This window comes from Ranitomeya imitator, chromosome 8 (assembly GCF_032444005.1).
Source record: "Ranitomeya imitator isolate aRanImi1 chromosome 8, aRanImi1.pri, whole genome shotgun sequence".
Classification (NCBI taxonomy): domain Eukaryota; kingdom Metazoa; phylum Chordata; class Amphibia; order Anura; family Dendrobatidae; genus Ranitomeya; species Ranitomeya imitator.
The window spans coordinates 191285298-191312566 of record NC_091289.1 but is presented as its reverse complement, the minus strand read 5'-3'; the positions used below and the strand labels follow the sequence as shown (position 1 = coordinate 191312566).

At 48.5% G+C, this 27269-nt stretch overlaps 1 protein-coding gene and 1 long non-coding RNA gene across 3 annotated transcripts in view; both read right to left on the bottom strand.

Annotated features, from left to right (window-relative positions):
* The window catches only part of SRSF11 (serine and arginine rich splicing factor 11), a 29203-nt gene extending 9711 nt beyond the window's left edge, over positions 1-19492 (bottom strand). The window contains exons 1-2 of one of the 2 annotated variants that reach the window (XM_069738266.1): positions 19170-19492; positions 8906-9039 (exon numbers count right to left, since the gene is read on the bottom strand). In XM_069738266.1, coding sequence (XP_069594367.1) covers positions 8906-9039; positions 19170-19291 — 256 coding nt within the window. In that variant the 5' untranslated portion in view covers positions 19292-19492. Of the gene's footprint in view, positions 1-25; positions 3381-8905; positions 9040-19169 lie in introns of those variants that run through there. The other variant, XM_069738267.1, reaches the window with a different exon arrangement.
* LOC138648469 (uncharacterized) lies at positions 3309-5336 on the bottom strand. Its single transcript, XR_011315108.1, has 3 exons — positions 5210-5336; positions 3823-3886; positions 3309-3380 (listed from the first exon to the last, which is right to left on the bottom strand). It is a non-coding gene; the product is annotated as an uncharacterized lncRNA (long non-coding RNA).
* Positions 19493-27269: the final 7777 nt, after the last annotated feature.

Below are 27269 nucleotides of genomic sequence, written 5' to 3'. Positions count from 1 at the left end.
GTTAACACTGCCAAGATTTCATCACCTGTACTCGATTTTTAATTCATGAACCAAACGTAAGCAAGCACAGTCGGCTCTCCGGGGGTGTGCTCTCTGATTAATGAACAACGACTCGTGTCGGCCGCTTCACTATAAAGCACACAGAAAAATCAAGATACACAAGACAAAAAAAAAGGTTGGTTTAGGAGTTAATCATATGGAACAGTTCACTAGCTGTCTTAGCATACCTACCATAGAGTGGTGTACAGATAGATTGTGAGGAGGTGCGGGAGAAGTGGGAGCTTTACGTCAGGCCTTTTCCTTACCTGTGCAGCAGCGATCTGGGCTCTGCCACCGTGAACCAGAGCCGAGGAAACTTCACAAGCGGAAGGCGGCCATTTCTGCTGGTGAACTGCAGTATTGACTCTCCAGTCTCTGATACATGGCGCTCGAGGTCTTACCCATCTTGTAAGGTGACGGCACGTAGCTGGTGACGAGCCATCACTTTATGGGGGTGCGACCTCTAGGAAAGCCAAAGCTTCATGGGTTTCTCTGCAGACAGGCGCAGAGGTCCACCCGCCTGTGCAGGGAAACTGACTCACTGTCTCATACAGGTGAATGGGGCCCTGCGCAGCCTAGTGGCCAAGAGCGCCGTTGTGAAGGAAAAACTAAAGTCGCCAACTGAAACAGCCATCATTCTCCGGATCAGTGGCGGTCCCAGAGGTTGCATCCCCACCGATTATAATCACTTTACATGATGGGGGGAACCTTCTAACATGTGGCTCCAATTATACAGAATAGTGACCGTGCACATTCACATCCAGACATTGCTCAGAACGCGACGCCCCGGCCGTGGACTGTGCTGTACTGAGGTTTCCGCGGCGGCTCTTGCACCATTCAAAGCAAAATCGGTATCAGACATTGTGCTCGCTGTAATCATACAGATAAGATGATGAACTGCAGCGATTCTTTTTGTATAATTGGAGGTCCACTTTATATTCTACTTAAGTAGTTTGATGTAAATGGGGTGGAAACAACTGAGCGTGTCCAGAGCTCTAACATACTGAGACATTGCATGGCCTGGATGTGCCCCCATATTCCCCCGACTGCAGCCACGATGGACTGCAGCTAAAACATTGCATGCTTCTAAGCTTAGTAAAGCTATGTTCACACGTTGCCGTTTTACACATTTTTTTTTAATGCAAATTTTAAGCTGCGTTTTACAGCACCAACAAAGTCTGAGATTTCAGAAATCTCACCCACACAACTTTTTTTCCTGACTGATTTGGAAAACTGCTGCGTTTTTGAAAACTGCAGAATGTCACCTTTTTCATGGTATTTGTAGCGTTTTTTTTTCACCCATAGGATACAACGTGGAAATGCAAAGACGCAGCAAAAACCACAGGTCTCAGTTTTTGCTGTGTTTTTGGTGCAAAAACTTAAGAAGATTTAACCAAGCTTTTTTTTTGTTTGGGGGGGGGGGGGGGGGGGTGGAGGCAATAAAGTATATCAACATGCACGAGACAGCCATAAAAAAAAATAAATAAATAAAAAAAAACAGCAAAACCTACTTTTTTGTAAGCAGCTTAAAATTTGGAGTAAAAAAAAAAGCCAAATACACAAAGTGTGAACACAGCCATACTCTCCAATAGTCGCTACAATAAGGATCTAGTTCTATAAAAGCTTCCATTGTAGGGGCCGCGTCATCGCAAAACTCCCCTTTGACCCAGTCACTAGTATAAGGGTATGTACACACGTTGCGGATTTTTCCGCAGCAGATTTTATTAAATCCGCAGTGCAAAAAGTACTGCGGACTTATCGCGGTTTTTGTGCGGTTTCCACTGCGGTTTTAGACCCCTGCGGATTTTTAATATGGAGCAGGTGCCAAACCACTGCGGATTCCGCACAAAGAATTGACATGCTGCAGCATGTGCACAGCGGTGTTTGTTTTCCATAGTTTAACATTGTACTGTACACCACATGGAAAACTGCTGCGGATCCGCAGCGTCAAAAACGCTGCGGAACCGCAGCAAAAACCGCAACGTGTGCACATAGCCTCAGGCTCCATACATATCTTGCGAATACTTGAATCATAAAAACTGGACAGCCAAATGCCACAAACTGGTCCAGGGCAAATGAACATCGGTTCTCTTGATTGAACGCTCTACTTAAAAGTGTGTTAACCCCTCTGTGGGAGGCTGCTCATCACTAATGGCAGGAGACAGGGCCGGCTATAAAAAAAAAAAAAAAAAAAAAAAAAAGGAAATAGCATGAAGGATAAGGCCCAGGGAGGTGCTGCATGTGGATTGAGTGTGGAAATCCATGTGTCCGCGGCTCTGTATGGAATATATGCATGCAGACCAGCAGCCAGTATTGAAGGAGAGAGTATAGACAACCATGTACCATCCCCACCACCAGACTCCTAATCAGCAGCACCCGAGGCCTGTAGCTCAATGCAAGTTAGAACTGTAGAAACACTCAGTCCTTTCAGCCTCATTTCACAAAAAAAAAAAAATAGAAACTTGACAACTTCAGGTTGCAGTGAAGAATATTAGCGGGGCGCCCAGGATCAGTGATGACACCGCGCAGATACAGAACTGCACAGCACATGGTGCCAGGACACCACAGCTCCATCACCTGTGTAGTGGTTGTTCCTGGAATTGCAGTTTAGATCACAATCACTTCTATAGGAGCTGAACTGCAGGACCAGAGTGTGGCCATTAGGGCTCATACTCACCTGTGAGAAACTCAGATGAGTCTCGCAAGTTAATACCCGACGCTGCTGTCGGCACTCAGATCGGAGCGTGCGGCCGCACAGGAATACATGCAGCCGCACGCTCCGCTCCTGAGTGCCGGGTGCAGCACCGGGTATTAACATGCGAGACTCATCAGTTTCTCGCAGGTGAGTATGAGCCCTTATCCAGTGTCTGCTCCGTACATTGTGTATCCTGGTAATAGCTGATCGCTGGGGGTGACGGACCTTTAAGATCATCAATAGCTTTAGCTCAGACATCAGAACAGCTGCCTTCCCTTTGTGGAGAACAAGGCTATTTTTGTTTTCTTTGTACCAGGACGTCAGTAAGAGCTACTCTACCCTGAGAAGAAAGGATTTGTCTGTCCAAAGCCCCCACCCAAAGAAGAAAAAAATAAATCAGATTGTGAGCAAAGCAATGAAAGAAAACAAAAAGTAAAATCAAAGAAACAAAAAAGAAAACCAAAATGTAACTAGAGATTTGCAAATACCAGTAATATTGTCTTGGCTTAACAAAATGCATGTCAGCATAAAACATACAACATGTACAGGGCACTTAAGAGAAACTGGACAAGCTGGAGAAGAAAACGGTTGAGTGGTATTTTCAGCAGGGCCTGGTATATAGTTCAGGCTGAACCAGGGAAAAGAACTGTAAAACACAACAACAAAAAAGAAAAACCACTGTTAAATAAAGGTCATGGATCCTTCCACCTAAGCTGCGAGCTGTAGACTTTTAAGCAAATAGATATTACACCGCGGGCGGCAGAGAGCCGATGTTCGGAGGACGGGGGGAGGGAGCTGGACGACTCTGGGGTCTTCGGGGTGTCTCACCAAACATTGCATATGTCTATGGTATACCTCACGGGGAGGGGGAGGTCATGCATATGTCCGGGATAAAACCAAATTGGTCATACATAATAGTAAAAAAATAAAAATAATAATCTAAGAGGCTCTTATGGAGAGACAGCATCTAACAGACCATGCATTGGATTTCGCAGTTAGGACAATTGTAAAGCGCAATTTATATATATTTTAAAAAAGAGAAAATACAAAGAAAAAAAAAAAATTAAAAAAGCAATGAGGACCCTCACCAGGTATTTTTCATGCGTCATGGTTTATATTTTTACACCGCCGCTTTGTTAGAACCATGAAATACTGCGTGGATATGTAGAAATGAAAAGAAACAAAAAAGAAACAGACAAAAGAAACAAACATTAACCAGTGCGCCTGCAAAATCCGGCCCAAATCTGACCATTCCCTCCCCGACAAAGCAGCACACCCAATGACTGAGCATTTAGTCAGGCCGTGTAATCGGCGCCATTGGTGCTCTCCAACCGGTGGCAACACTACAACTCCCAGCCTGCTCCCATAAGTAGCTATGACCTATCCAATGGGGTGGGAGCCGAGTGCTGAGACCCCCGCAGACAGAAATGCCTCTGCAATCACTAGTCTGGTGATCGGTAGGGGTCTCAGTGGTCGGACCACCACCAATTTATCACTTATCCTATGGATAGGTCATAGCGTCTTCTTACCTGATCCCTTGCCCATCCTGTAAGGCAGTGTTCCCCAAGTACAGTCCTCATGAGCCACCAACAGGTCATGTTTTTAGTATTTCCTTGGTATTGCACAGATGATAATTGCATCACCTGTGCAATACTAAGGAAATCCTGAAAACATGACCTGTTGGTGGCTCTTGAGGACCGAAGTTCGGGAACACTGCTTTAAGGAATACTGAAAAGCCACAGATTGGAGACCACTAGAGACACCAAAACATATACATAGGGGAGTTATAAAAGTCATACTGGTAGAAGATAATTTAGTGTTTTAGTGGCAGAGAAATTAGATCGTAAGCAAATGATGGCACTTCAGCGCTCCCTCGATGTGGTGGAGTGCTCAGTCGATCCTCCAACAGCACAATCCCTTTAAGATGATGAATGGTAAACACCTCGGGGGGCAAATCTGGATGAGTGACTCCATTAGTCTGATCCATCACACCAGGGTACATGACATTTCATTTAGGCAAACAAGGACTTGTCCATAATCATGGAGGTCCCTTTACCCCACCGGTCTCATCACTACGGGGACAAAGCATTTATTTGGATTGTGTCTTCCTTTCTTTACAGAAGTCAGGACTGAATACGCCTCGGCTGCTTATGTCTTAATACATCTGAATTTTAGGGAAAATGACACTAAAATGCCGGGCAGAGAGCGTCAATGGAAGACATGGTATTGCCTGGCGGGACCGCAGCTGGGGGGTGAGGACAGGACAACAATTAGGGACTTCTGAGACAAATGAAGGGCCGGCGTAGGCGAAGCCTCACATACATGGATGTCAGGATTGTAGTCAGGGATTACCGATAATGAAGGAAATGGTACAAGCTGTGTAAAACTGATGGAAAGCACAATTTGTCTAAACCTATAATCTGGAGAGAACAGACGGCATTAAATATTTCATTTCCCACAGCCACCACAGAATACCTTTATCTTCACAGTGAGGGCTGTAAATGCCAGGAGCTGGAGCGGAACAACCCGTGCAATATTCTACACGCCCTTACTCTACAGCAGCTGTAGGGTCACGGTCACAGAAAAAGACCCCAAAACCGTAAAATGCCGTCCTGCAGTGTCAGGTTCTCATCCTGCTGTAAAGAGGAACAGAGGAAGGTCCCTCCCCCCAGTTATCTATTAGAAAATTTAGAATTTAAAAAATAAATAAAGCTTCCTTCCAATGCCTGGACCACGCTGGTCCACAGGTTACACGTGCCAAGCCCCATGCGCATCCATTGAAAGGAGCTGTCGAAGTACCAACAACCTTATCTAATCCTGAGCTTTTCCTTTAAGTATTGAGGACCTGCGATGCGTACAATAAAGCCAAAACTTTAGGATCATGTGGTGCCGACCGACCGGCACAATGTGCAGTATGTGAATGTAGCCTAAGGGAATAGCCAGAGGTGGTGGCAGTGCAAACAAACCTCCGCCAAGACGGGCACGGGTCACAGACCGAACAATTGTGAAACAAAATTGTGCACCAATGGACGGCACTGTCTGGACGTAGCCTTAAATAAGGATCACATGGTTTTGTAACTGTACCTCATCTGCAATAAGGTCACAACTCCAGACCTGACAGCGCGCTGCTCGTGTCCCAAGGTCCAGAGGGTGGGAAACGGACGCCTTTAAAGGGAACCTGTCACCCCGTTTTTTGAGATTGAGCTATAAATACTGTTAAATAGGGCCTGCGCTGTGCGTTACTATAGTGTATGTAGTGTACCCTGATTCCCCATGTATGCTGAGAAATACATTACCAAAGTTGCCGTTTTCGCCTGTCAATCAGGCTGGTCTGGTCAGGTGGGCGTGTTCACAGTGCTCTTTTCTTCCCCAGCTTTCCGTTGGTAGCGTAGTGGTGTGCGCATGTCCAGAGTTCCGACTTCCCTGCGCCCACGTGAAGACACAGCGCGCGATCTGCGCTGTAATCCCTTGCATCGGTGGGGGCGGCCATCTTCCTGGGGCCGCGCGTGCGCAGATGGAGTGCTCTGCTGCACGGGGCTTCGGGAAAATGGCCGCGGGATGCCGCGCGTGCGCATTAGAGATCGCGGCGGCCATTTTCCCAAAGCCGAGTTTGCATCTCGGCTTTGGGAAAATGGCCGCCGCGATCTCTAATGCGCGCGCGCGGCATCCCGCGGCCATTTTCCTGAAGCCCCGTGCAGCAGAGCACTCCATCTGCGCACGCGCCGCCCCCACCGATGCAAGGGATTACAGCGCAGATCGCGCGCTGTGTCTTCACGTGGGCGCAGGGAAGTCGGAACTCTGGACATGCGCACACCACTACGCTACCAACGGAAAGCTGGGGAAGAAAAGAGCACTGTGAACACGCCCACCTGACCAGACGAGCCTGATTGACAGGCGAAAACGCCGACTTTGGTAATGTATTTCTCAGCATACATGGGGAATCAGGGTACACTACATACACTATAGTAACGCACAGCGCAGGCCCTATTTAACAGTATTTATAGCTCAATCTCAAAAAACGGGGTGACAGGTTCCCTTTATGCTTCATTCAGACATCCATTTTCCCACATGTGTGCCCCATCCGTGCGTTTCATGGATAGAAAATGTACCCATTAACGTGTACGGTGCAGTTCACATGTCCGTGTTTTTCTTGCGGACCTTGTCCGTATTTGTTAGTAGCCATGGATCAAAATTACCCAAACAAGTCTATGGGTCTGTGAAAATCATGGACAGTACACAGATTGCATCAGTGCATAATTCATGTGCAATGAACATTGCAAACTATATATACACAAGAAGTTTTGTAATTTATTTATACATATGTAAAAAATGGCAAATGTCTGAATGAGGCCTAATGCTGACATGTGATCCTTCCCTTGTCATATACAGTATACAAGTATTGTAGAGTACCGTATTTTCCGGCGTATAAGACGACTTTTTAACCCCTAAAAATTGCCCCAAAAGTCGGGGGTCGTCTTATACGCCGGGTACAGGTGCACGGAGCGATCCTGGATGGTTCCCAGGGTCTGAAGGAGAGGAGACTCTCCTTCAGGCCCTGGGATCCATATTCATGTAAACTATAAAGAATAAAAATATGGATATACTCACCCCCTCCGACGGACCCTGGCTCTCAGCGCTGCAAGCGTCTGCCTCTGTTCCTAAGAATGCAGTGAGTGAAGGACCTTCGATGACATCGCGGTCAGGTGACTGGTCACCTGACCGCTCACCTGACCGCAATGTTATCGAAGGTCCTTCACTCACTGCATTCTTAGTAACGGAGGCAGACGCTTGCAGCGCTGAGAGCCAGGTTCCGTCAGAGGGAGTGAGTATATCCATATTTTTTATTTTTATTCTTTATTTTTTACATGAATATGGATCCCAGGGCCTGAAGGAGAGTCTCCTCTCCTCCAGACCCTGGGAACCACACGCCGTATAAGATGACTGGGCGTATAAGATGACCCCCGTCTTATACGGCGGGTATATCCCAAATTCCATATTTTATATGGAAAAGTTGGGGGTCGTCTTATACACCAGAAAATACGGTAGGTGTCATATGGAGGGTCTGACACAAGTTTCCCCTATAAATTAGTAGATTGCATGAAGACCATCATTTGGGTACAGGCAGCACCCAACACTCATTCACAAAGCTGCATTTATCTGTACGTCCACAAGGTAATGACCGAGCCATAAATACGACTGTGCGAATGAGAGAGTGCTCAAAAAGTGGTCCGAAAGAGCTGACCCCCAGGCATCTCAGCCACAAGGACTTCATCCACAGACCTGCATGTACGTTCCTCTCACCCATAAGCACATCATGTAATGAAAAATCAAATCACAAGTTATAGGATAAGTGTCCACATAATAACAGTGATACCTATTCAGTAATTTATCCATGTGATCCTTATGGCTGCAAAGAAAACTGGATATGTCAGTGGCGAACAAGTCCCCCAAAATCATGTGAGATACAAAGAAAAGCATCTAAAACTAACATGCCCAAAGGAAAAGAAAAAAAACAAGAAAAAACAACAGATAAAGCCATACATGTACATGAAAGAGCACGTCAGTAACCAGTAGTTACACTGTGAAAAACACTTGGGGACGCGAGTGCTTGCTGGCGTCTAGTTTATGTCTACAATCCCCTGAAGCAGAAGAGGACCCAGTTTTTTCTGCCATCAGGAAGGGCTTTGCAATTGCCTTCTCCACTACAAAAATCACACACACAAATAACAGAGAAGAGAGTTTATTATATGGCAAATACGGTGAGGCATAGAAGGATGCAAAACTTGAGAGGGAGAGAGGAGAAGTAAACGCCCTGAATGCCCATTCTGCACCGTGAAAAGTCACAGACTTACAAAATAAACCACGACTGATCCGTGGTACACCCGCCTCATCCCCAATGCAGGAGGAGCATATTAATTGGGGATTGCAATCAGTATCCTCATGATGCATGTACAGCAACACTAGCGTTAAAAATCGAGAATTTGACTAATGAGCTTTGCAAGTTAGACCAAGACTCCTGCAGAGACAGACATAAGGGAAGGCTCATGGTGTACCAGGGATCACCAGTAATAAACAGAGGTTGAAGCATGCAGACGGTGCTCACTCAGAGCCTACAATACGCCCTCTAGCTCTCCTTGTGCTGCAATGTGAATAAGCAAGTGGGGTACAAACCTTCTGCGTAGGGTACGACGATCAGCGCTCGGTCCACGAACACCGTGTTGGTCAGATGCTGAGCGACCACGGTACAGTCTGGATCATGGAACTTTACAAAACAGACACGAGATGTTACAGGCAAAGGAGAATCACTAAAAAAGGAAAAGGAAAAACCAAGGTGAATGCACGATCACAGCAGTGCGACGCGGGAGGTGAAAAGCACTTTGTATGTAAGAAGCGAGGCGTCCACCCCCAATTACAGAGGGACACGTGGCACGTTACTCACCTTCCAGCGCAGATTTCTATCTTACACTAGCGTTTGGAGAAATAGCACTCCGGACGTGATGACGGGCAGACAGGTCATTTACTGAGTTGAATACTTTTTCCAACTCGCACAACAAAGTATTAAAATTGCATCAAATTTATCACAGCGTGAGCAGATGCAATAAACATGGAGAACTGTAAGACTGTCAAGTCCAAGATAACTCGGCCTAAAAATGATCGCTATAATAAATCCGCCCCATTGTGTCAGTGGGATATCGTCCGCATAATGTTGGCACCCAATCCCTCCAACACACGTATGCAATGTAGTACAAGTGTACCCAAAGACTTGCTGCCCATTTTCAAGCCCATGTGACCATATATCAGACTTGCTGGATCACACAGGAAGTTTAGATGTGGGCCACAAAGCGCTTTCTTGATGCAAGATTATTGGGCGTCTATTGAGTTGCATGGACATACGCTGCAGAAGCATCTCCGTCCCACACACAGAACGAGACGGCAAAATGGGGGGAGAAACCTGGGTCAGAAGAGGGCTGGAGATTGGGGGAAGACAGCGATTTGTGAGTATCTTTTGTCTTAAATACATCATTAGGAGGAGTTGCCAAGACATCTTAAAGGGAACCTGTCACCTGAATTTGGCGGGACCGGTTTTCGGTCATATGGGCAGAGTTTTCGGGTGTTTGATTCACCCTTTCCTTACTCGCCGGCTGCATGCTGGCTGCAATATTGGATTGAAGTTCATTCTCTGTCCTCCGTAGTACACGCCTGCGCAAGGATCCTGATCCTGTAAAAAATGTTCTCAGCTCTATTAGGAATTTACAGTTTTCTATAATTTGATTCAATGTTTTAATGTCAAAAAGTTGGTTATATTTTTCTAAGATCCATGTAATGCTTGCGAGACCTGAAAATCTTCACCCATAAAACTACTGATTGACTGCGTTCTATAACTCGTATAGGAAAAGTATTAATTTATTCTTTGGGATTGAGTGAGAGTTGGACCTGCAATCTTGCCTTGCGCAGGCGTGTACTACGGAGGACAGAGAATGACCTTCAATCCAATATTGCGGCCAGCATGCAGCCAGCGGGTAAGGAAAGGGTGAACCCAACACCTGAAAACTCCGCCCATGTGACCGAAAACCGATCCCGCCAAATTCAGGTGACAGGTTCCCTTTAAATGAATGCAAATAATCCTACATAAGTGTAGACAGTGCAGCAGCAGATTCATCATGACCACATGGCCTCTTGCTCCACTTTATAACATACTGGAATTAGGCAAAAAAAAACACTTGCTAAAATGGTAAATTTCCTTACAAATCTGCATATTTGGCTTCTGCTGTGGACTCCACACTACCTATTGCAATGGAGAATATCCGCAGAAAGATCTGACACGCTGCAAATAAAACAATCCACACCGACAATCAAGACACTCGTAGATATTTTTATGAGAGTGAAAAATTTGGTAAAATCTGAATGATATATTGCCACCTGCAAAACTTGGGTGGAGAAGGCTGCAGTGTTTCCACCAATATGAACAAACCTGTGAGAAGAAAAAGCTCAACAATCTGACAATCCACTTTGGGACGACCATATGGTATATACAGGGCAAGGTGTCGGCTCGAGATCTGAAGAAAGCTTCCTCAATGTAAAATGTGAGGTTTGGCAGCAGCGAGCAGCGGGCGGGGGCATTGCTGGCACACACGTCCCGACTGCCCTGCAACACGTGTACCTTGGCTCACAGTGACAGCATCTATTGTGACGAAAATAACTACAGCAGGTTCAGACCCAACATACAGGAACATTACAGATGTTCACATTTACACCAGCCCACACACAGGACTGCAATTAACGATCACAATCACCAACATTTTACGGGATATAGCTTTGCAATTTACATCTTAGGGTACCGTCACACAGTGGCATTTTGATCGCTACGACGGCACAATCCGTGACGCTCCAGCATCGTAACAATATCGCTCCAGCGTTGTAGACTGCTGTCACACTTTGCAATGTACGATGCTGGAGCGATAATTTCATGACGTATGTGCGATGTAGAAGCCGTTGGTTACTATGCGCACATCATATACAATATCGTGCACACCTTTGTTACACCATGCGATCATGCCGCCACAGCGGGACACTAGACGACGAAAGAAAGTTTCAAACGATCTGCTACGACGTACGATTCTCAGTGGGGTCCCTGATCGCAGGAGCGTGTCAGACACAGCGAGATCGCTGGAACGTCACGGATATATCGCTGGAATGTCACGAATCATGCCGTCGTAGCGATCAAAATGCCACTGTGTGACGGTACCCTTAGTGAAAATCCTCTCTGTACTACTTGTTGCCTCAGTTACAGACCACCTAAGTGGCTGATTTCCTAGACAAAGAGCATGTGCTTGCAATCTGTTTGTTATAAAGCTTGTAAGCGCTGCTGTGAAGCCACCAGGATGGCTGTAAAGCTTCACTACTCCCATGAAATTCAATGTAGCAGCACAATCAACCTCCGCTCCATCTCACTGGAACTCAAGAGGCTCAATTCTCAGGATCACTGCGGGCCCAGTGAACGGAGGGTTATTTCCTAGGGGAGAACTAATCCTTTAAAAGGGGCTACTCTAGAGATAAGCAGAGGAGAGTAAAACTGCGGCAGCAGAAAGGAAAAAGAAAAAAAAAAGTTCAGGACTGAGGCCTTGCTGCAAGTTTTCTATTAACCCCTTCATGACCGGGGGATTTTTCGTTTTTCCGTGTTCGTTTTTCGCTCCCCTCCTTCCCAGAGCCATAACTTTTTTATTTTTCCGTCAATTTGGCCATGTGAGGGCTTATTTTTTGCGGGACGAGTTGTACTTTTGAACGACATCATTGGTTTTAGCATGTCGTGTACTAGAAAACGGGAAAAAAATTCCAAGTGCGGTGAAATTGCAAAAAAAAGTGCAATCCCACATTGGTTTTTTGTTTGGCTTTTTTGCTAGGTTCACTAAATGCTAAAAATGACCTGCCATTAGGATTCTCCAGGTCATTACGAGTTCATAGACACCAAACATGACTAGGTTATTTATTATCTAAGTGGTGAAAAAAAATTCCAAACTTTGCTAAAAAAAAAAAAAAAAAAAAAAATTGTGCCATTTTCCGATACTCGTAGCGTCTCCATTTTTCATCATCTGGGGTCGGTTGAGGGCTTATTTTTTGCGTGCCGAGATGACGTTTTTAATGATAGCATTTCGGTGCAGATACGTTCTTTTGATCGCCCGTTATTGCATTTTAATGCAATGTCGCGGCGACCAAAAAAACGTAATTCTGGCGTTTCGAGTTTTTTTCACGCTACGCTGTTTAGCGATCAGGTTAATACTTTTTTTTTATTTGATAGATCGGGCGATTCTGAGCGCGGCGATACCAAATATGCGTAGATTTGATATTTTTTTTATTGATTTATTTTGATTGGGGCGAAAGGGGGGTGATTTAAACTTATGTTTTTTTTATTTTTTTCACATTTTTTTAAACTTTTTTTTTTTAACTTTTGCCATGCTTCAATAGCCTCCATGAGAGGCTAGAAGCAGGCACAACCCGATCGGCTCTGCTACATAGCAGCGATCTGCTGATCGCTGCTATGTAGCAGAATTGCACGTGTGCTGTGAGCGCCGACCACAGGGTGGCACTCACAGCGACGGGCAATCAGTAACCATAGAGGTCTCAAGGACCTCTATGGTTACCATTCACAAGCATCGCCGACCCCCGATCATGTGACGGGGGTCGGCGATGACGTCATTTCCGGCCGCCCGGCCGGAAGCGGTAGTTAAATGCTGCTGTCTGCGTTTGACAGCGGCATTTAACTAGTTAATAGGTGCGGGCAGATCGCGATTCTGCCCGCGCCTATTACGGGCACGTCAGCTGTTCAAAACAGCTGACATGTCCCGGCTTTGGAGCGGGCTCACCGCGGAGCCCTGCATCAAAGCAGGGGAGCCGGCATCGGACGGTATAGTACGTCCGATGCCGGTAAGGGGTTAAAGTCACCCTGAAAGCCAAATTAAGGTTTTTTTCTTCTTACACAAAATAAGGAATTAATTTTCTAATTTGCTGAAACTAATCTATTTCTGGTCTGTGTCTCATAATTCAACAAGTCATTATAACTGAGAAATCCAAAAAATGCCATGTAGAAGCCAAACTTCCAGCGCACAGCTCCCTCTATCGGGTATGTACGCTGCAATCATTACTACGAGGTGCAGAAGCCGATCTCTGCGGCCCGGGCCTCTCTGGCCGTGGTGACAAGTCCCAGCAAATTTGCTCTTTGGCCAATTTCACCTTTTGTGCAGTCTCCAATAATCGCTGTCGTCAGCACTTCTATCTGTGCCCAGCGCTGCTGACATTATGCAAACTGAACATGGACTAAAGGTACTGTCACACTGAACGATATCGCTAGCAATCCATGACGTTGCAGCGTCCTGGCTAGCGATATCATTCAGTTTGACAGGCAGCAGCGATCAGGATCCTGCTGTGCCATCGTTGGTCGGCGCAGAAAGTCCAGCACTTTATTTCGTCGCTGGACTCCCGCAGACATCACTGAATCGGCATGTGTGACGCCGATTCAGCGATGTCTTCACTGGTAACCAGGGTAAACATCGGGTTACTAAGCGCAGGGCCGCGCTTAGTAACCCGATGTTTACCAGCGTAAACGTAAAAAAAACAAACACTACATACTTACATTCCGGTGTCTGTCCCCCAGCGCTGTGCTTCTCTGCACTGTATAAGCGCCGGCCAGAAAGCAGAGCACAGCGGTGACGTCACCGCTGTGTTTTACGGCTGGCGCTCACAGTCAGTGTAGAGAAGCACAGCACCGGGGGACAGACACCGGAAGGTAAGTATGTAGTGTTGGTTTTTTTTTACGTTTACGCTGGTAACCAGGGTAAACATCGGGTTACTAAGCGCGGCCCTGCGCTTAGTAACCCGATGTTTACCCTGGTTACCCGGGGACCGGCATCGTTGGTCGCTGGAGAGCTGTCTGTGTGACAGCTCTCCAGCGACCACACAGCGACGCTGCAGTGATCGGGATCATTGTCTATATCGCTGCAGTGTCGCTAAATGTGACAGTACCTTAAGTGACCACATTAACCATCTTTTATCTCCTCACAATTGCATATGTCCATAGAAAAAAAAAATGTAACCTCCATTTTAAAAATAAGCCCATAGTGGGAATGCGTTCAGGACCCCACTATTGCTCCACACGGCCACGTGTCCCCCACCGGTCTTTGCTTAATCTCCCAGCAAGAGACGTCAAGTGGCTACAGCGGTCATGTGCCGGTCAAGCCAAAAACAGTCTTCCGGCTGTATCTTCCAGGCCAGAGTGCACATGACCGCTGCAGCCACATAAGGTCCACAAGAGGGGCAAGAAAAGGAGACCAGGCAGAAATTCTGAGGAACGGTGAGATTCAAGCATTAAAAAAGAAAAAAAGATGGGACTACCCCCTCTATTGTAACTGACTCTACGGTCTGACAGCGGATGTCGAAAAAGAATGAGGACCAGATTCTTAGGGGAGATGAGCAATCACTGGTTGATTTGGTAAGAAATCCATAAAGGCCATTAGTAATAAAAAGTGTATAATAAAATGGGAACATCACTGTACCCTTTTTGCTTTATAAACAGGGGCCTTAAATGTTACATTAAGCCTTACAGCTTGTAGAATACCGCTGCGCCGACAATATCAGCCGCCACATGTGAAATTCTGCACTGTCAGATGGGACCACCACAGAACAGAGCGGAGGACCCCAGACATGGTGTAAATAATCATCCAACAGCGACAAGATCACAAACAAACGTCTGCTGACAAATTATCACAAAAGGTTCTAGGGGACCCCCACTATCTTGGGAATTCATGGGGAAAGGTGGGGGTCCAGCCTTTGGAACAACCAACTATTGTGTGGATGGCGGGGTACAGGAGTGGTCTGACCTTGAAGACCAATATCCTGGGAAAGAAGAAGGCACAGAGCTGATGTAAAGCCTCCTCACTACTGTGCCCTGGTTACCTGCACTAAACCAGCTTAGTGCCCCCTTAATTCTCAGGGTCTGTGGTGGTCCCAGATACATTAGGGGGCACCTGTCTCGCCCGACACCAATGTGCTCTATACGGGCTAGACATTACTTATGTGTTATAGAACAAAAGGATCCGCAGCCCAAAACAAGACGTGACAGATCTTTATCTCCCCCGACATCTGTCAAGAGACCCCTTACCTCGCCTTTTTTCTTAGGAAATTGGTGGTCCCTGAGGTCAGACACCCTCTTGCATCACCTTCATTCTGAGAATATCGGTGGTCTCAGAAGACGGTCTGACCTCAGGGACCATCAATATTCGGAGAATGTAGGGGATTGTAGGAGGGAGTCTGACCTCTGGGACCATCAATATCCCAAGAAAGAATGGGGAGGAAAGGAGGCAGGGCTGTGGAGCTTGGAGTCAGGGAAATTGAGGAATCGGAGGTTTGGCTTACTGACTCCACAGCCCTGCCTCCTACACCCCTTCTTTCTTGGGATATTCATGGCCTTTGAGGTCAGAACCTGTACTACATCCCCTTCTTTCTCGGGATAATGATGGTCGCTGAGGTCAGACCCCCTCCTACATCCTCAAGATAATAGTGGTCCCTGAGGTCAGACCCCCTCCTACATCCTCAGGATATTGGTGATCCCCGAGGTCAGACCCCTCCCCCCATCTACATCCCTTTTTTTCTAGGGCTATTGGTGGTCCCCGAGGTCAGACCTCCCCCTCCTACATCTTCTTTCTCCGGTTACTAGTGGTCCCTGAGGTCAGGCCCCCCCCTACATCCCCTTCTTTCTCCAGATATTGGTGGTCCCTGAGGTCAGACCTCCCCCACATCCCCTTCTTTCTCAGGATATTGGTGATCCCTGAGGTCAGACACCCCCCCCCCCCCCTTCTTTCTCAGGATATTAGTGGTCCCTGAGGTCAGACCCCCCCCTTACATCCCCTTCTTTCTCAGGATATTGGTGATCCATGAGGTCAGACCCCCCTACATCCCCTTCTTTCTCAGGATATTGGTGATCCATGAGGTCAGACCCCCCTACATCCCCTTCTCAGGATATTGGTGGTCCCTGAGGTCAGACACTCCCGCCCCCCACACATCCCCTTCTTTCTCAGGATATTAGTGGTCCCTGAGGTCAGACCCCCCTACATCCCCTTCTTTCTCAGGATATTAGTGGTCCCTGAGGTCAGGCCCCCTACATCCCCTCCTTTCTCAGGATATTGGTGGTCCCTGAGGTCAGACCCCCTCCTACATCCTCAAGATAATAGTGGTCCCTGAGGTCAGACCCCCTCCTACATCCTCAGGATATTGGTGATCCCCGAGGTCAGACCCCTCCCCCCCCCCCCCCCCCCCCATCTACATCCCTTTTTTTCTAGGGCTATTGGTGGTCCCCGAGGTCAGACCTCCCCCTCCTACATCTTCTTTCTCCGGTTACTAGTGGTCCCTGAGGTCAGGCCCCCCCCTACATCCCCTTCTTTCTCCAGATATTGGTGGTCCCTGAGGTCAGGCCCCCCCCTACATCCCCTTCTTTCTCAGGATATTGGTGATCCCTGAGGTCAGACACCCCCCCCTTCTTTCTCAGGATATTAGTGGTCCCTGAGGTCAGACCCCCCCCTTACATCCCCTTCTTTCTCAGGATATTGGTGATCCATGAGGTCAGACCCCCCTACATCCCCTTCTTTCTCAGGATATTGGTGATCCATGAGGTCAGACCCCCCTACATCCCCTTCTCAGGATATTGGTGGTCCCTGAGGTCAGACACTCCCGCCCCCCACACATCCCCTTCTTTCTCAGGATATTAGTGGTCCCTGAGGTCAGACCCCCCTACATCCCCTTCTTTCTCAAGATATTAGTGGTCCCTGAGGTCAGGCCCCCTACATCCCCTCCTTTCTCAGGATATTGGTGGTCCCTGAGGTCAGACCCCCCCCCCCCTACATCCCCTTCTTTCTCAGGATATTAGTGGTCCCCGAGGTCAGACCCCCCCACATCCCCTTCATTTTCAGGATATTAGTGGTCCCTGAGGTCAGACCCCCCCCCCCCCCTCCTACATCCCTTTCTCTCTCAGGATATTAGTTGTCCCTGAGGTCAGACCCCCCACATCTCCTTCTTCCTCAGGATATTGGTGGTCCCTGAGGTCAGACCCCGTCCTACATCCCTTTCTCTCTCAGGATATTGGTTGTCCCTGAGGTCAGATCCCTTCTTGCATCTCCTCCTTTCTCAGGATATTGGTGGTCCCTGAGGTCAGACCCCCGCCTACATTCCCTTCTTTTTCAGGATATTGGGGGTCCCTGGGGTCAGACCCCCTCCTACATCCCCATCCTTTTTTCTCTCAGGATATTGGTGGTCCCTGAGGTCAGACCCCCTCCTACATCCCCTTCTTTTTCAGGATATTGGTGGTCCCTGAGGTCAGACCCCTTCCTACATCCCCTTCTTTCTCAGGATATTGGTGGTCCCTGAGGTCAGACCCCCTCCTACATCCCCTTCTTTTTCAGGATATTGGTGGTCCGAGGTCAGACTCCTTCCTACATCCCCTTCTTTCTCAGGATATTGGTGGTCCCTGAGGTCAGACCCCCCCCCCCCCTACATCCTTTTTTCTCTCAGGATATTGGTGGTCCCTGAGGTCAGACCCCCTCCTACATCCCCTTCTTTTTCAGGATATTGGGGGTCCCTGGGGTCAGACCCCTCCTACATCCCCTTCTTTCTCAGGATATTGGTGGTCCCTGAGGTCAGACCCCCCCCCCCCACCCCCACATCCTTTTTTCTCTCAGGATATTGGTGGTCCCAGAGGTCAGACCCCCCTACATCCCCTTCTTTTTCAGGATATTGGTGGTCCCTGAGGTCAGACCCCCCTACACCCCCTTCTTTTTCAGGATATTGGTGGTCCCTGAGGTCAGACCCCCCTACACCCCCTTCTTTTTCAGGATATTGGTGGTCCCTGAGGTCAGACCCCCCTACACCCCCTTCTTTTTCAGGATATTGGTGGTCCCTGAGGTCAGACCCCCCTACACCCCCTTCTTTTTCAGGATATTGGTGGTCCCTGAGGTCAGACCCCCCTACACCCCCTTCTTTTTCAGGATATTGGTGGTCCCTGAGGTCAGACCCCCCTACACCCCCTTCTTTTTCAGGATATTGGTGGTCCCTGAGGTCAGACCCCCCTACACCCCCTTCTTTTTCAGGATATTGGTGGTCCCTGAGGTCAGACCCCCCCTACATCCCCTTCTTTCTCAGGATATTCGTGGTCCCTGAGGTCAGACCCCCCCTACACCCCCTTCTTTTTCAGGATATTGGTGGTCCCTGAGGTCAGACCCCCCCCTACATCCCCTTCTTTCTCAGGATATTAGTGGTCCCTGAGGTCAGACCCCCCCTACATCCCCTTCTTTTTCAGGATATTGGTGGTCCCTGAGGTCAGACCCCCCTACACCCCCTTCTTTTTCAGGATATTGGTGGTCCCTGAGGTCAGACCCCCCCTACATCCCCTTCTTAGGATATTCGTGGTCCCTGAGGTCAGACCCCCCTACACCCCCTTCTTTTTCAGGATATTGGTGGTCCCTGAGGTCAGACCCCCCCTACATCCCCTTCTTTCTCAGGATATTCGTGGTCCCTGAGGTCAGACCCCCCCTACACCCCCTTCTTTTTCAGGATATTGGTGGTCCCTGAGGTCAGACCCCCCCTACATCCCCTTCTTTCTCAGGATATTAGTGGTCCCTGAGGTCAGACCCCCCCTACATCCCCTTCTTTTTCAGGATATTGGTGGTCCCTGAGGTCAGACCCCCCTACACCCCCTTCTTTCTCACGATATTGGTGGTCCCTGAGGTCAGATCCCTTCTTGCATCCCCTTAGCATATTGATGTCCCCCAAGGCCAGAAAATAAAATAAAAACCACCCACAAGAACAATGGGCCTAGATGTGTCAGCAGGTGCGCGCTGCCGAGGTGGTCGCTGCCCGCCGCCATCTTGCCCCGCCGTTTCCTCCGGTCACTTACTCTGGTGGGAAGAGTCTCAAGTCTTCGATTTTGCCCAAGAACCCGAAGAGGGTTTTCATCTGCTCGGTGCTGGCGCTGGGAGACACGTTCGTCACCTGGATCACGTCTGTGCTAGAAGCCATTTTCCGAGCCTCCTGCTTTAACACATTAAATACGAAAACAAAAAAAAAAACAAGAGTAACACACAGGATTAGTAATCTGAGGACGAGAGCGGCGGAGTCCCCGGCGGGAATGGCGGGAGCGCGGCCGGTCACAGCGACGACAACGGAGCCGCCGCCATGAAAATCTACAAGGAGCCGACTGGGCCGCACTGTCCCACAATGCATCGGGCGCGCCTGCGCACTACCGGGCTCACCCCAAACCACGCCTCCTAGCGCTTCCCGCGCACCACCCTGGCCACGCCCCACTCTGACTAGAAAACCGAGTCCCACGATGCGGTCAGGGGTGGGTCGTGTTGTCCTGCTGGGAGTTGTAGTTCTCCCACAATCGGATGGAAACCATTAAAATATCTATTAAACATATATAATATAGTAGAAAAAAAGCCGTCCGTCAAATCGACTTTAGTCAGAATTCAATACAAACGCTTCAAAATCCACCTCAGAAATCGTGACGGATACCGTGAGGCGTTTGTGCCTGAAAAAATGCTCCAACTTTACTGAATCCATAGACTGCTCCGCGCACAAAAACTTTTGTTTTCCAGACAGAAAAAAATCCTCAAAAAAAAGAAACTGATGGCGTTTGTTTTTGTTTTTTTGCCTCCAAATCCTGGCGATTGTCTTTAACCTTTTAAGAGCAAAAATAAAGTCACCTATTCACCGTACAATAGTGCAAAGTATGGAGATAAAATAATTCCAGGACGCGACCGGAGGACAAAGTCTGAGTTACGACTGATACATCCAAAGAAACCTGGAAAATAAAAACTGCACCCACCATGAGGAACAGAAACCAAAATCACCCGCGGACACTGACATGCGGCGCAAGTATCCAACAAATGTGTCAGACCGCACCCAATACTGACACCGTCTCCATGGACATCAGGGCGCTCGTCCACACCAGGGGGTCCATCCCAGCAAAAGAGTCCACAATCAAAATATAAAAACACCACGAAGTGACACAGCAACTTTAACCCTTTAAGGGGAGAGACAATTTTTGGGTTAAAAATTTTTGCAGCCAGGAGCTCTGCTAATGCAGCGCTGCTCCTTGCTGCAAAACCCCGGAGAATGAAGGTAAAGTAGGTCATTGACCTATATTTACCTTCATTTGCGGTGAGGCGCCCTCTGCTAACTGTTCCTAGATCGTGGGAACTTTCCTAGAAAGCTCCCTGGCTCGAGTTCATATGAGGACAACCAGCAGAGGGCGCCTCTTATGATCTCGAGCCAGGGAGCTTTCTAGGAAAGTTCCCAGGATCTAGGAACAGTTAGCAGAGGGCGCCTCACCGCAAATGAAGGTAAATATAGGTCATTGACCTACTTTACCTTCATTCTCCGGGGTTTTGCAGCAAGGAGCAGCTGCATTAGCAAAGCTCATGGCTGCAAAATTTTTTAACCCCTTCAGATGGATTAACATCGTGGGACCTTACAGATCTTCGGAAGGTATGTATATTGTTGGTTTATTATTTTTACTTTGTTACAGAGCGAGGGTCTTCAGAAGGATTGAGCGTAGAATAAATTATTACAACAACCTTTGTTTTTATTTCATTAAAATAATTTTTACTAATGTGTGTGTTTTTTTTAACCCTTTACTAGTATTGGATTAATAATGGATAGGTGTCATAATTGAGGCCTCTCCATTATTAATTTGGCTTAAAGGAAACCTGTCACCACGAAATTCGCCGGTGAGCTAAGCCCACCGGCATCAGGGGCTTATCTACAGCATTCTGTAATGCTGTAGATAAGCCCCCGATGTTCCACCAAACAAATTCCTCTATAACAACTAAATCTGATCCTCTTCACATAGCACAATATGTAACCAACTGAGATAGTGAAGTCACAACACGATCCACATTATATAAAAAAATATAACTCTTTATTAACTCATAACACAGGGATATTCCATATATAACAATACGTAGATTATAATCATATTAAATTACAAATATCTGTAGATATACTAAGCAGCAGTGGCAAACCCACTGCTGCACATGGACTCAGCAATAAATTGAGCAACAAAGAACAAAAGACAGAGAGTGACCTATCCAAATATCATAAATCCACACAAATAAAGAGAAGATATAATATCATAGTAATCTATACTTGGTGCACTTATGTAGCCGCTTATACTGCAATGGCCTGATGGAGGATGCCTTATGTAGTAACTAAATGGATAGTTGGCCCATAAAGATCATAGTAAATATAAATGGGGTAAACTTAATAGCAAGTATATAAATGGGCCAACTCCACAATGCAGGTAAATAACCACCAGGAAGGCATATTAAGATAAAGTAAACCCAGTACCTGCGGCCATGTCAGCAGAGGATAGCGGTCACACTTGTGACCATCTTCATTACAAGACGTCCTCTTCTGATCTTCAGCCACGGCTCCGGCGCAGGCGTACTTTGCTCTGCCCTGTTGAGGGCAGAGGATAGTACTGCAGTGCGCAGGCGCCGGAAAGGTCAGAGAGGCCCAGCACCTGCGCACTGCAGTACTTTGTCTGCCCTCAACAGGGCAGAGCAAAGTACGCCTGCGCCGGAGCCGTGGCTGAAGAGCAGAAGAGGACGTCTTGTAATGAAGATGGGAGGCGCCGCAGCGGACCGGAGATGCCCGTTTGACCTGACCAGCAGCAGGACCGCCCCTGGGTGAGTATAATATAACGTCTTTTTCTCCTTTTTCAGGTAAGATCGGGGGCTTATCTACAGCATTACAGAATGCTGCAGTTAAGCCCCTGATGCTGGTGGGCTTACCTCACCCGCGATTTTCGGGGTGACAGGTTCCCTTTAATGTAAGGCTATGTGCACACGTTCAGGATTTCTTGCAGAAAATTCCTGAGAATTCCAGACATTTTCTGCAAGAAATCCGCAAGAAAACCGCATGCGTTTTTGACGCGGTTTTGACGCGTTTTTGCCGTGGTTTTTTCCGGACACTTCCCAATGCATTTTGGAGTGGGAAATCCGCAAAAAAACGGAAAATTAATGAACATGCTGCGTTTTTTGCCGCGATGATTTTTTTCGCGGAAAAAAACGCATCATGTGCACAAAACATGCGGAATTCATTCTAAATGATGGGATGCTTATTGTATGCGTTTTTTTGCGGTTTTATAGCGTTTTTATCGGGGAAAAAAACGCGAGAAAACCGCAACGTGTGAATACAGCCTTAATGTCACCTTCCAATAGCAAGGTGGCATTAACCCTTCATTACCCCATATCCCACCGCTACACGGGAATGGGAAGAGAGTGGCCAAGTGCCAGAATAGGCGCATCTTCCAGATGTGCCTTTTCTGGGGTGGCTGGGGGCGGGTGTTTTTAGCCAGGGGGGGGCAATAACCGTGGACCCTCTCCAGGCTATTAATATCTGCCCTCAGTCACTGGCTTTACTACTCTGGCGGAGAAAATTGTGCGGGAGCCCACGCCAATTTTTTCCGCCATTTAACCCTTTAATTTAATAGCTAGAATGGCCAAATTTTGCATATACACACTACTGACATTAGTAGTGTGGAATATGCAAAAAAAATGGTGATATGAGATGGTTTACTGTATGTAACCAGGTCTCATATCATGTCGGGTTTAGGAAGGAGAAAGCAAAAGCTGGTAATTGAATTACCGGCTTTAAAGCTATCTAGCGCTGCATGAAGTAATAATATATATACATACCGTATATGTGTCTACTGATATATACATATATATATATATATATATGTCTACTGATATATATATATATATATATATATATAGACAGTATATATGTTTGTTTGTTTTTTACACATGGATCGCTTGTATAGCCGTATGTCGGTTTTGCAAGCCTGCGAGAAAAACACGCAGTACGGATGCCATACGGATTACATACGGAGGAAGCCATGCGCAAAATACGCTGACACACCCTGCCTACGGAGGAGATACGGACCACTATTTTGGGGACTTTTCAGCGTATTACGGCCGTAATATACGGACCGTATTGTCTTACGCTGAGTGTGACTCCAGCCTAATTCAAAATACCAAGGATTGTCTGTCTGCTGTCTCTAACATCATGTCCTCCCTCTACTTGAAACTAAATCTCTCCAAAACTTAACTTCTTGTGTTTCTCCCTTCTACTAACCTCACTCTACCCAACATCGAAATTACCCTGGAGGGTTCAACCATAACTCCCAGCAGCATGCTGTCTTGGGGTCATATTCGACAACGAACTTTCTTTTACTCCCTGTATCCAATCACTCACTCGCTCCTGTCACCTGCATCTTAAAAACATCTCCAGAATCCGACCTTTTCTCACCTTTGAAACTGCTAAGACTCTCACTGTCGCTCTTATTCATTCCCGTCTGGACTACTGCAACTCTCTTCTGATCGGTCTCCCTCTTACCAAACTTTCTCCTCTCCAATCCATCTTGAATGCGGCAGCCAGGGTCATATTTCTGTCCAGCCGCTTCACCGATGCCTCCATCTTGTGCCAGTCATTACACTGGCTACCCATTCGCTACAGGGTCCTGTATAAACTCATCTCTATCACCCACAAAGCTCTCCACAGTTCTGCACCGCCTTATATCTCCTCTCTCATCTCCGTCTATCGCCCTACACGTGCCCTCCGTTCTACAAATGACCTAAGACTAACATCCCCCGTAATCCGAACCTCGCACCTCCGTCTCCAAGACTTCTCTCGTGCTGCGCCAGCTCTCTGGAATGCACTTCCCCAGACGATCAGACTGATACCTAGCCCCGACCTATTCAAGCACGCTTTAAAGGGACTCTGTCACCTGAATTTGGCGGGACTGGTTTTGGGTCATATGGGCGGAGTTTTTGGGTGTTTGATTCACCCTTTCCTTACCCGCTGACTGCATGCTGGCTGCAATATTGGATTGAAGTTCATTCTCTGTCCTCCGTAGTACATGCCTGTGCAAGGTGCAATCTTGCTTTGTGCAGGCGTCTACTATGGAGGACAGAGAATGAACTTCAATCCAATATTGCAGCCAGCATGCAGCCAGCGGGTAAGGAAAGGGTGAATCAAACACCTGAAAACTCCGCCCATATGACCCAAAACCAGTCCCGCCAAATTCAGATGACAGGTTCCCTTTAAAAACCCATCTCTTCAAACAAGCCGACCACATCAACTACTCAGTAAACTAACTTTGTCCTGTTCCCTCCTTCCAAATATTATCTGCATGTGAATCTGCACCCTACTATTCATCTGTCTCCACACCCTCCATGCACATGATAACTGCACTTGATACTTGACTATTGCACTTAAACACACGGGCTGATGACCGGATCATGCAGCTTTATATGAAAATCACTATTTATTATAATTGCCAGACCTGAAATAACAAGCACTTTTCACCTATTGTGTCCCCCCCATTTCCTTGTAGATTGTAAGCTTGCGAGCAGGGACCTCACCCCTAATGTCACTGTTTAAATTGTCTTAACTTGTACTGAATTTATTGCTTGTAGATGTCCCCGCTTAATTGTAAAGTGCTGCGGAATATGTTGGCGCTATATAAATAAAAATTATTATTATTATTACTGTACAACGCATGGAAAACTGCTGCAGATTGGCAGCGTCAAATCCGCTGTGGATCCACAGCAAAATCCGCAGCGTGTGCACATAGCCTTATAGTTTTGAAAGGCAGTTTATTTTACCATACTATGGCCTGAAGAATGGGGGAAAAAATCCAAGTACAGTGACAAGAAACTCAATTCTGCCATTGTTTTGTGGGTTTTAGTTTTACGACATTATTTGTGCAGTGAAATGGACCTGACATGATTTTCCAGGTCCGTGTGATAACGATGATACCAAACATATATATAGTTTTTAGTGGCTTTAAAAAAAATGCAGAACATTGTAAAAAAAATTAGGTTAAATAAATAAATTTGGTTTGTGACACCATTTTACGAGACGAGATCTGTAATATTTTTTATTTTTCTGGCAATGGAATTGTGTGAGGGCTGTGGGGATGGTGTGACGGGTACCTGCATCCCTGTCCGGTACCTGGAGGGACGGTGTGACCGCTACCTGTGGGGACGGAGTGACCGCTACCTGTGGGGACGGAGTGACCGCTACCTGTGGGGACGGAGTGACCGCTACCTGTGGGGACAGAGTGACCGCTACCTGTGGGGACGGAGTGACCGCTACCTGTGGGGACAGAGTGACCGCTACCTGTGGGGACGGAGTGACCGCTACCTGTGGGGACGGAGTGACCGCTACCTGTGGGGACGGAGTGACCGCTACCTGTGGGGACGGAGTGACCGCTACCTGTGGGGACGGAGTGACCGGTACCTGTGGGGACGTTGTGACCGCTACCTGTGGGGACGGAGTGACCGGTACCTGTGGGGACGGTGTGATTGGTACCTGTGGGGACGGAGTGACCGGTACCTGTGGGGACGGTGTGACCGGTACCTGTGGGGACGGTGTGACCGCTACCTGTGGGGACGGTATGACCGCTACCTGTGGGGACGGAGTGACCGGTACCTGTGGGGACGGTGTGACCGCTACCTGTGGGGACGGTGTGACCGGTACCTGTGGGGACGGAGTGACCGGTACCTGTGGGGACGGTGTGACCGGTACCTGTGGGGACGGTGTGACCGGTACCTGTGGGGACGGAGTGATCGGTACCTGTGGGGACGGAGTGACCGGTACCTGTGGGGGCGGTGTGACCGCTACCTGTGGGGACGGAGTGACCGGTACCTGTGGGGACGGTGTGACCGGTACCTGTGGGGACGGAGTGACCGGTACCTGTGGGGACGGTGTGACCGGTACCTGTGGGGACGGTATGACCGCTACCTGTGGGGACGGTATGACCGCTACCTGTGGGGACGGAGTGACCGCTACCTGTGGGGACGGAGTGACCGGTACCTGTGGGGACGGTGTGACCGCTACCTGTGGGGACGGTGTGACCGCTACCTGTGGGGACGGAGTGACCGGTACCTGTGGGGACGGTGTGACCGGTACCTGTGGGGACGGTGTGACCGGTACCTGTGGGGACGGAGTGATCGGTACCTGTGGGGACGGAGTGACCGGTACCTGTGGGGGCGGTGTGACCGCTACCTGTGGGGACGGAGTGACCGGTACCTGTGGGGACGGAGTGACCGGTACCTGTGGGGACGGAGTTACCGCTACCTGTGGGGACGGTGTGTCCGCTACCTGTGGGGACGGTGTGTCCGCTACCTGTGGGGACGGTGGGACCGGTACCTGTGGGGACGGAGTGACCGGTACCTGTGGGGACGGTGTGACCGCTACCTGTGGGGACGGTGTGACCGGTACCTGTGGGGACGGTGCGACCGGTACCTGTGGGGACGGTGTGACCGCTACCTGTGGGGACGGTGTGACCGCTACCTGTGGGGGCGGAGTGACCGCTACCTGTGGGGACGGAGTGACCGCTACCTGTGGGGACGGTGTGACCGCTACCTGTGGGGACGGAGTGACCGCTACCTGTGGGGGCGGAGTGACCGCTACCTGTGGGGGCGGTGTGACCGCTACCTGTGGGGACGGAGTTACCGCTACCTGTGGGGACGGAGTGACCGCTACCTGTGGGGGCGGAGTTACCGCTACCTGTGGGGACGGAGTGACCGCTACCTGTGGGGGCGGTGTGACCGCTACCTGTGGGGGCGGTGTGACCGCTACCTGTGGGGATGGTACCTGCATCCCTGTCCGGTACCTGGAGAGACGGTGTGACCGCTACCTGTGGGGGCGGAGTGACCGGTACCTGTGGGGACGGAGTGACCGGTACCTGTGGGGACGGTGTGACCGGTACCTGTGGGGACGGAGTGACCGGTACCTGTGGGGACGGTGTGACCGGTACCTGTGGGGACGGTGTGACCGGTACCTGTGGGGACGGTGTGACCGGTACCTGTGGGGACGGAGTGACCGGTACCTGTGGGGACGGAGTGACCGGTACCTGTGGGGACGGTGTGACCGGTACCTGTGGGGACGGAGTGACCGGTACCTGTGGGGACGGTGTGAC